Source organism: Anomaloglossus baeobatrachus, chromosome 4 (genome assembly GCF_048569485.1).
Source record: "Anomaloglossus baeobatrachus isolate aAnoBae1 chromosome 4, aAnoBae1.hap1, whole genome shotgun sequence".
In the NCBI taxonomy this organism is placed as follows: Eukaryota; Metazoa; Chordata; class Amphibia; order Anura; family Aromobatidae; genus Anomaloglossus; species Anomaloglossus baeobatrachus.
Genome location: NC_134356.1, coordinates 35222062 through 35232789, shown reverse-complemented (window position 1 = coordinate 35232789; position 10728 = coordinate 35222062). Strand labels below are relative to the sequence as shown.

Here is a 10728-nt window from a genome sequence, read left to right as displayed (position 1 = left end):
TGGAGGCGGGAAAACCAGCAGTAAGCTAGGGGAAGTGAAGGAGTAAAGAGTGGAGTTGGAGAGTAGAAGGAAGTGGTAGAGGAGCAAGTGACAGGAGTGGAAGTGAAGGAAAGTGACAGCAACAGAGCCTGAAGTTGGTCCGGGTGTGTGCCCCGGACTGAGACAGCAAGGTTGGCAGACGGCGGTGACCGTCTGCAGGAGAGGGTGATCGGAGGTTGCCGAAAGGACCGTGGACGGGTGGTGGCCCGGCGGTACCAGAGCGGTATAGAAAGAGAGGCCAGCACCATTGGCAGGGGCCTTTCGGATCCCGGCAAGGCTAGGAGTCGCCGTAATTTACCAAATCCGTCAGTGAAGGGGACCTCCGGGTCTCCCAACAGCAAAGTCCCGATTGAAGGCAACAGTCCAACCGTGAAGGGGAGACACCGCCACAGCCAAGGCACCAGTTTCCCAGGGCCAGCGCCTGCGGGCAAGAGAGGGGCTCCTCCGGCTCATATCCAAGCTGGGGAGCGGGTTACCGGTGGGAATCCATCGCTACCAATAACCGTTTCTAGGTGCAGGGAAGAGACAGTCACCGCTAACTTGCAGGGAACATCTACACCGCAGCCGTCCGAGGGACCCATCCAACCAGCCGTTTGTTTACCGTGAACAGTGTCATCATCCTTGGGCTGAGTGAGTACCTCCGTGCCGTGCGGCACAGCGCTGCCTCTGCGTCCCTGCACCTCCACAGGCCCCATAACCCGCCAGTCCACCACCCTAACCCCCCCGTCATCGGGCCCCGGGACCACCAAACCCCCTACCCACGGAGGGGCAAACCAACATCTAGCTGCTCCATACCACCACTCCCGGGATCCCCAGACAGAGCAGCGGTGGTGTCCACACAATCACCACAACCGTGGGTGGCGTCACGGACATTAATCAAATCCCCCACCAACAAATCACCCCTTTCACTCACGGGCGAGGAGCGCCGCTCGAGTCCCCGGGATCCGGCCTATCGCTCGAGCCACCGAGCAGCAGTAGCCGCGGAGCAGCGGCGGCCGGACCCGAGCAGTGGGAGAGTGCAGCGTTGACACCCTCCTCCCCGCCCGCGACAGTGGAGTTTGCCAAAGTTCTTAATTATGTCAAAAAATACCTATTCACTCAAATTTTTACATAATACTGATTTGAGATACCTCAAAAAAACTTAGTTTCTGAGATTTTCAAAGTTCTTAATTAGCAACTCTCCATTTTGACTACTAAAGGAGGGACAAAATTGCCTTGAAGTGAGGAGCAGAGAATTAACATAAGGAATATTGACAGCCCATTCAATGAGTAGTTATTGCATTCACTGTGTTCTCCATTTTCTTCTGGTCAGTAGCATTATAAGTCACAACCTGCAAATGCACAACAAAAGATGGAGTGAAAATGATGACACCATATATACTGAAATACTACTTAGAGAAACAATACTAAATATATAAAGTGAATCCCCTCCATTTATCACCAACGTATCTTAAGGTCCAAAATTCTAAGTTAATTATTCCCTTAACTAATACTTATAGTTCCAATATTATGATATAAAGCACCAAATTCCTGCATGGACATAAATTCACTAGGGTAAAATTCTGTATTCTTGAGCCATCACGAGAGGGAGCTCAAGAGCTAACTGCATTGAGTTCAATGTATAATAGTATGCAGAGAGCTCCCTCTGGTGGTGGCTCCAGGTAGACAGAATGATATCATATAAATTGTAAGCTTACGGGTTTTCCATGGAACTTGTTGTGTCTTCTTGTCATCATCCAAGATAGGATGAGGACAAGCCCTTCGTCTTGCCCTTGAACTTCCTGTCTGCCCTGATTATGAGTTCTGGTGTGAGATCCATTCCTTGCCTGAGTATTTTGTGCTACTGGCTCCTGAGTCATCTCTGGACTTCCTATTGCTATGTATTTATCCTGTGCTCTGCCTCAGTACTGTTCAGCTGCCTGCAGTCGACAGCATTATCCTGAACCTTGCTTGGTTCCCTCCCATCAAGACTTCTAGGAGAAGTGCTCATACTGCTGGACTTCCTTGGTCAGTAAGAACTAGCTTCTCGGTTAGTGATCAGTGTTCTTATCCTGGACTCAATATATACAAGCTGTGTGCTGGACTTGTGCCTGACTTTGTTTAGCCCTAGGAAGGACATTAGCTGTTTGTTTGCTGTGCATATTATTCTGGACATTCACTGCTTGTTTGCTGTACACATTATTATGGACATTCATCCCTTGTTGCTGTACATATTATTCTGGACATTCACTGCTTGTTTGCTGTGCACATTATTCTGAAATTCACCCCTTGTTGCTGTGCACATTATTTTGGACATTCACCCCTTGTTGCTCTGCATATTATTCTGGACATTCACCACCTGTTTGCTGTGCAAATTATTCTGGACATTCATCACCAGCTTGCTGAGCGCACTTTGGCATTTTATTTTGGACTTTCACATATTTCACATATTTGCTGTGCACAATACTGCACATGCTGTCTGAACATTCACATATTAGTGCGGTTGCACTTTCATTTTCTTTGTAGTTGCCTCTGCTATTCTAATATTTACACTGTTTTAATTTTGTTAATACAGAGTATTTAACTAACCCTTCTCTTAGTTTTGTCATGTTTCACACAATCAGATTCCGAAGTATCTACATATTTTTTACCCAAATCTATGTCTGTACAGGATGTTTGGAGCTCTGTATCATTATATCCTTCACATAGTTGACCTACGGCTCTTGTCACAAAATGATTACATTCTGCAGACAGTTATTGAATAAATTATACTTACGTTTGTAGGTCAGCAGGACCATGGCAGGTACTAAGATAACAATAATCCCTCTAATCACATTTCCAAGTGTTCCCCAGCTGTGCTTCTCATCATCTGCATATATAAATCAGATTTATAATAAGAATACAGATGTTTACCATTATGAAGTCATATTTTGACACCATCAAAACAAAATTGCTTTCCTAGGAACTATGTTATACCTTATTAAAGGGGACATTTCAATTGATTTTTTTTATTTAACCTAGGAACCTCCTCTAATTGCCACAGCTTCACTGATTCTGGAACAGTTTTTCTTTTTCTTTTGTCCCACTTTGTTCCAAAGTTATGCCCTCTAGTAATAATGGTGCACAATTTCCTTTCATTCAACTGGGCGTGTAATACAGAGGTTCTCTGTAGGCATTTGATTTTTCTCATCTGGTGCTGGCCAATCAAAAGATGGCCACGCCCCCAGAGACATTCTGTGGTACACGCCCAGTTAAAGGAAGGAAAATGTTGTATCACTATTTCCAAGCATCATAACTTTGGAATGGAGGGGCGCAAAAGAAAAAGAAAAACTGTTCCAGAATCAGTGGAGGTGTGGCTATTGCAAGGTGTTCAGTTTAAATGTAAAAAAAATCAATTGGAAATTCCCCTTTAATGCCATTGAAGAACCCAATCTATTAGACAAAAAAGCAGTGGAGATGCAATCGACTCAAAACTAGGGACTAGATCTTGCTCTGATGGGAATATACAGTACAGCTGCTATATTTACATTATACAAATAGGATTAGTGAAATATAAGATCTATAATACATGCAAAAATTCGTACTTGTCATTATCTGCAGATTGATTTCTCTTTTCACATCATTGGATGGTCCCGGGAGAATCACTTTGCAGCAGTACGTTCCTTCATCTTCTGCAGTCAATCTGTTGATAGTCAGGGACGCGATGCCTTGCGGGATCTTTCCCAAAAACTCATATCTGTGAGATTTCCTGATCACTCTGCTGCTGTTACTCCGGAGGATTGAATCAGGACACCTAAATGTAGAACAGCGGCCTCTTCCCCAGCACACTGTAGTCACCCCTTTACTGGCAGAATACGTGCAGGGTAACATCACTGTTTCGTTTATGAATCCCATCACATCTGAGGCTGTCCGTGAAAAAAAAACCCAAAAAAATAATTTCACAACAGAGGTAAAGGGGTCGTGCCAAGCGAAAGGGAAGGGAAACCCTGCCTCGAGGGAAGTGGGAGATGGTGACCCCTGACCAAACGTACCGCTGGTCCCTGGGGTCCCTCATCACCCTAGATAGGTTCCGCACCTATGCGCTGAGCCAGATACCTGACCCTAGAATGACCTTAGGGCTGAGCCCTAGATAGGGAATGGGTGGAATGAGCTCTTCATCAGCCCTACTAAACGCTATGGAAGACACAGGGAGCACACACATGGAGAAAGTGCATGAAGTTCAGCAAAGAACAGCAACAATCCTACAGATGAGTGCAAGCCACCTGCTTGCATCTAGGGCTTGTGAAAGAACTGAATATCGTAGAAGCTCAAGGAAAATGAGAGTATTTAAACTCAAGGGGAAATACAGATGATTAGCAGGCGAAGAGAAGAAGAGCTCTGCTAGGTCCAAAAGGGAAAAGGATCAAAACTCAGCAGAGGACATACCCAGTACACTGAATACTTACAGCAGGAATAATGGAACGTCATGTAAAATTTTTCACGACCTTCTATTGCCGGACACCAAAGGACTGTCTGTCACCTCCCCCGTGACAGGTATTCTAATCATAACATCTGATTTTCTCACTCTTCATGCAGCTCATTTTTTTGACCACCGACACCATCCCATTTATTGTTTATCCAATTATTGGGATATGCCTATAATGAGGACTTGTTACCAGGTCAAAAGAGTCCAATCTTTGCTCTTTATTTATTCCTTCTGCTCCCCTGAGGATTCAGTTTTCCGTTTGTTTTCTTTTAATCCGCCATACGGTTCTAGAGATATGAGCCTTTGAATTTAGTGCTAATTTTATGGTCTTTACTGAGTGGGTGTGGTTTACAGTGCAAAATTGCAAAGCAGCCTAAAGACACGCCCCTGAGGAGCCTGTAATCCACGCCCTTTTAGTAAAAGCCATAAAAATAAGCATTAATTAAAAGGTCCATATCTCTGCAACTGTATGGCAGATTTAAAAAAGGGAAAAAAACAGAATACACAGGGGAGTATTGGGAATAAAACAAGGGCAAAACTGGCCACTTTTGACATGGGACAGTTCCTATTAATATTAAAAGATTACCCCATCTATTGGCTATACCATAAACAGCAACATAGACAATGGAGTGAAACACTACCAATCACCTAACATCTTGAACTTTTTGGCGGCAAAGGTGCTCATTTGATGTCACCCCGCTCTACACTTGATGCCAGAAAATGTAACCTCCTCCACTACTTCCTCATTGAATGACAGGGAATCTTAGTCTGGCCATACATGCTAGTCAAATCTGGCAATTTCAGTGGAACCAGAAGACTATTGTGTACGAGGGCCTATTTCCCACCCTGAGAGATGATGATGGAGGAAAGAGAGATCAGGCAGATGGATTTTAACATGCCCAATCCTATTATTCCCAGGGGAGATAAGTCCCCAATGTAGGTGAACTAGCCTTTTCTCAATTGAATGAAGTGTGCATGACTATGGAGAAATCGAGAGAGCAGGCTACCGGCAAAAAGAGTCTTCACCGTCAACCATCTGATGCCTATGGTCAACTTTGACCAAAAAGTATGAACTTACCCCCGCACTCATGTTTTTGCCCTGGAATCTAGAGAGAACCTAACTCAGACCTTGAAAACAGCTGAAGACCTCTGTTCTCAAGTCCTGCCTCAAGGTCACCCGAGTCATAAAAAGAAAGTCCTCAAAACGTGACCCATTGAGAGTTCTTGAGGCTTAAGATACTTTCTCTAAATTCTATGCTGGTATAACATACATGAAAAAACTTTCTCTTACTTTCCATGACCATCAAATTTATTCCTCTTTTCACGTCATTGGATGGTCCTGGGATCAATACTTTGCAGCAGAAAGTTCCTTTATCTTTCATAGTCAACTTGGTGATGGTCAGTGACGCATCCCCCCATGTGATGTTCCCCAGTAACTGATATCTGGAAGATGTCCTCTTGGTCACTTGGCTGCCGTTGGTGCTGAGGATCGTAGAACTACATGTAGGCCTAGAACAGTTGTCTCTTCTCCAGCACACTTTAATGGCCTCCTTCCCGGCAGAATATGTGCAAGGTAAGGTGACCGTGTCATTCACCAATGCGGTTATATCTTCTCCATCTGTGGTGAAACCTAACCGTTACAAAAGAGGAAAATTGAATCTGGTACTACAGCGCAAGTTACCAAAAATCTAAACTTTCATAGTAAAAGTCAATTGGATCACGGCTCAAATTAAGGCTGGACTTAAAGGGGTATAACAAGTTATCATTTATCCAGAGTGATTGCGGGACACCAATTGATCACAAGAAAAGAGGTCCCACATGAAGCAGGCATCACACATGCGTAGTGCCGCATCATTACAAGTGAAATGAAAGACTGAAATAAGACTACCTATCTATCTCCGATAGTCCCATAGACCTTGAATGCAGTCTGTGATGGTGTGATTTTGTGGGTTGTGTATCAGTTTGTGTAGGTTCGTATTTTAGACATGGTGCTCTGTCCATTCTATGTATTATTTGTCCTGTCTGCAGGGCTATAGCCCCCTGCAGTGCTTCTATCCCTAGGTGTGAGGGAAGGGGCCTGGAATCCACCTAAACTCTCTGCTTACCTGAGGGATAATTCGGTCTGGCTGGGAAGGACAAGAGACAAGCAGGAAGATTGATCCTCTAGGGGAGACGCTGCAGCTACAGGCAGCACCCCAGAGAGCCATTGAGAAACCCTGATTTCCCTGGAAAAGGACTGCTGGAGGATTGTGACTCATCCCTAGGACATTTATCCCTTTACCCTCATCTTTACCCTCTGTGTGGTCAACTATTTGATGGACATTCTGGATTGCATGGAATGAATATTCTTTGGATCGTTCAATCATCTCTTGCTTTATTGATTGTGTTATATCGGGGAAGGACCCCATGACAGTCACATTGTCACACAGATTTTTCTCAAAACTCGCCGAGTGTCAAGGCGTTATCAGATGCTGTTCACACTACAGATTCTGTCATTCTGACACTTTACCCTATGGTTTCTCTGCTGTGTCTGAGTTACACAGGTAGTCTTGGGCGTTGACCAGCTGTGTGTGTGGCGCCCCTGACCTGGTCAGGCACCACTGAGTACTGCACCCATGCTGGGGACAGTACAATACAGGTAATCCAGAAGGCTGACCGAGGTGTGACTACACAGGCGCATAGTGATCAGGTCTCACACATGTACCTTTGAGAGGACCCCTGGGGATCCCAGGAGGGGGAAAAGCCTTCACCTCCACTGGAATAGTGGAGGGGGCCAAAAGCCTCCATCTCCTCTCAAGGGGTGTGGTAAGAGAGTCTGGTTGCTAGGTGGCGTAGGCAAGAACAGGAGAGGAGGGGCAGTGAGCCGGTTCAGTGTAGAGTCCAGGGAGCTCAGAGGAGAGCAGACCCCTGGGGCTGTTGCAGTCTGACAGCGTCCGCGCAGTGGCTACCGACGGGGGAGAACGGTCACCTAGGGGTGCTACCCGAAACCCATCTCAGCTAGAGAGAGCACGGAGTGGGAAGTAAGGAGACTGCTAGGGAGTACCAGGCCCAAACGGGCGGCAGATCCCGGAGCGGGGATAGATCCAACTTTCCTTGCTAAACCTGCCGGTGTGGGGCCCTCAAAGCCCACACCACAACACCCAAAAGCCGCAGCCACGTAGCCACAGTTAGGGCCCATAGTTCACAGGAGGCAAGCAGCTGGAGTGATCTGGTCCAGGCGACAAGCAAACGGCAAACCAACGAAGGGGAGAGAGGCTTCAGCATCTTCCCTGGGTGACCCCCATAGGGACTAAAAGTCGGGGTTACTCCAAACCACCAAGGGCTAAGGAAGGCGAGTCGGTAGTCACCCTCACCAGTCAGCCTGAAGGACACCTGGTTCCAGCCTGGTTAATCCCAGCTACGCCCGGGTTACTCACCCTGCCATCTGAAGTGAGTAAAACCCCTGAAAGACATTCTGCTTGTGTGGAGTTATTCTGCGCCTTGTGGTTCTACACACCTACACAGGGCCCTGGGGCTTGCCTCACTCTCAGGAGGCTACTACAACCGACTGCACCCACCATCAGCCCCAGGCATCCCTTAATCTGCAGTGGCGGTCCCCACTGACCGCAATTCTGAGAGTGGCGTCACGACAAATAGAAGATTTCCTACCGGTGACAGGTCGCAGCTGCGTGGAGTCCCTGAAGGTAATGCACCGACACAGCGTTTGCGGGGCTCCACATCTGCTCATTAATGGTCAATCTAGCAAGAGTTAACCTCTGCTAGCCTGTTGGTTACCTTTGGGATCACATGTTGTTGGAAACCTATCACATATACTCCCTGCCTTTTTAAAATGATGGAATCTGTCTTCCCACGCTGACTATAGCTTATTGCTGTGTTAGTCTATGGTCTGAGGTGTACCTGCCTGCTCTTATTTTCCTCCTAAGGTCTTACTGTCTCATTCCTCTACGTGTGTGTGTGTGTGTGTGTGTGTGTGTGTGTGTGTGTGTGTGTGTGTGTGCCAAGAGATAGAGTTTTGGGTTTCCCTGTTTGTCTATATCTGTTGGCTTTCTCACTGTTGCCCCGGCCCTCCCCAGGGGTTGGAGATGAGATGGAATAAGATCAGGGCTGGTTAGGAGCAGGGCTAGGAAGGCGGTTCAGACATCCTCACCTTCAGATGTATCTCTGAGATGAGAAATAGCTAAGGTTCCCTAGTCTGAGGGCTAGTCTAGGAGCCCCTGTCCCCTGCTCTCTCCGGTCATCACAACAGGCATTGCACACCGGCTCCTCCATTTTAGCCAAACACTGGACTTTTGCTCTGGCAATTGGTACGGATCCCAGTATTCAGTAGCTCATAAAAATCTAGTAGTTATCTACCATGTGGATAGTTGATTACTTGCTAGAACCAGAAATAACTCTTTAAAGGGGGTGTTCCATGATATTGATGAGCTATTCCTAACATGTTATAGCTACAAAACATATACGGCTACACACTAAAATGCCAACAATGAATAAAGGAACTCTGGTATTGCATTACTGCTATAGGAATATTTGAAAAAAAGTGATATTCAGCTTATGTATTGGCCAGTCTATGTGAGCCCGATTACCACGGCAAGGTAATCTCTGTAAACCGGGAACCTAACTTGAAATACCACTATCTAGAATAAAAACCTCCATGTCTGGGCAGCTAGATTCCAGCTATGATCTGGAGGTTTTTACACCGGTGTTACACCTTTCTGTCTCCCTTTCCTCGTCATCTTCCTGCACTGGCTTTGCCCTCCTGCCCTGCACCCTCACACACAGTGCCCTGAGCTGGTGTCCGCGGGCCCTGTTTTGGGGTTGGTTATTCTGTCCTATCCCTTGGCTCTCTGGGGTCACCTTTTCAGTTGATTTGCGTGTGGTTGTGGCTTCGGCACATGAAGTTACCGTAGCCTTCGGCTTGCTAGCTGAGCCTGATTGTTCTCCACTAGTCTAGGGGCCGGTCCCCTTTGCAGCCAAGTCCCTCCACAATGGTACAACGGCTGTGGATACGAGCCCACGGGTGGGTTTCTCACTTCTCATGGCTCTAAGACTCCTTCTTCCTTTCTTCCTAATTTCCCTCTAAGTCCCTTGGACGAGCTTCTGCAGCTCCAGCCCTTAGGACCCTTCTCCTCCGCGTCCTCTTCTTTTTCTACTCCGTTCTAAAGTGTCCACCCACTAACTAATGTGACGCCCTGGCCTATCAGGTTGTCACAAGGGTGCCGTGCAATCTGCCCTTCTGCATGGTACCCGCTCCTTCTTGGTTACGGGTCCTGTCACTTTGGTGTTGCTACCAACAGGTATACACAAATCCTGAGGAACACTCTGCACCCCACCCACCAAACACCCATTGGGCAGCCTGAGGGGAATAGGGCCACCCAGATGGGGGGCTGGTAGAAGGAGGGCGGAAGTGTCAGTCAGTAGTAGTCAGTAGTAGAAGTGGAGGAGGAAGCAGGGGTGACAGACCAGGTCACGCTATGGAGCTGGGCTCCTGTACCCGTCCCAGGTGCCACACGTTGGCCTGGTTAGAAGGAGCTGGAACCCCGGTCGCAGGGGGTTGTGACAGGGAGCACGGTGCTGCTACAGAGAGCGGGCCGGCTGCCTTGTGCTACAACCGGGCAGGGACCAGGGCACGACGGGGTACGCGGACCCTAGGCTGGGAAGTAGCTTCACGCAGCCCAGTACTTCACCCGACGGGAACGGAATCTTCAGGAACCGTTCCCCACCCGCTCCAGAATCGGGGTACTAGCGCAATGAGGGGGATAGGACTTCCCACAACCATCCAGAAAATCCCAAGCGTGAATCCTGAGAGCAAGCTCACCCTGCTAGCCACGCAGGTGAGCGGTACCCGAAACGCTTCAAGTGTAAGGGATCCACACGTAGGACACACATTGCCAAGGGACAAGGCTTCAGGTCAACCGGCAACACCAAAAGGGCACGGACCCAGTGTGCTCGCCCAAGGACTACAGAGTGCTCAAGAGTTTGGTTTACCTGGTGTCAGTGTCATTGACTTTGGACTGTGTGAGTACACGTTATCCCCCTTGCACCCGACGGGCTCCCCACTCCATCCATCACAGCACCCCGGGATACCACTCCCCTGCCCACAGAGGGGTTGACAACTTTAGCTGCCACACACCAGCGTCCCCGGGCTCCCCAAAACGGCAGCGGTGGTCCCTCACATTACCACACACCTTGGGTGGTGTCACAAACATTACCCCAAAACCACAAACTATCCCCCCTTTTATTTCCGA

The 10728-nt window shown here is 47.7% G+C and overlaps 1 protein-coding gene across 1 annotated transcript; it reads right to left on the bottom strand.

The window, feature by feature from the left end:
* Positions 1 to 836: 836 nt before the first annotated feature.
* LOC142302294 (myelin protein zero-like protein 3) lies at positions 837 to 9520 on the bottom strand. The gene is made up of 5 exons (XM_075343362.1): positions 9514 to 9520; positions 5775 to 6113; positions 3603 to 3923; positions 2795 to 2887; positions 837 to 1370 (listed from the first exon to the last, which is right to left on the bottom strand). The coding sequence occupies exons 1-5, from the start codon at positions 9518 to 9520 to the stop codon at positions 1357 to 1359; spliced, it is 774 nt and encodes a 257-aa protein (XP_075199477.1). The 3' UTR covers positions 837 to 1356.
* Between the last annotated feature and the right edge of the window lie 1208 nt (positions 9521 to 10728).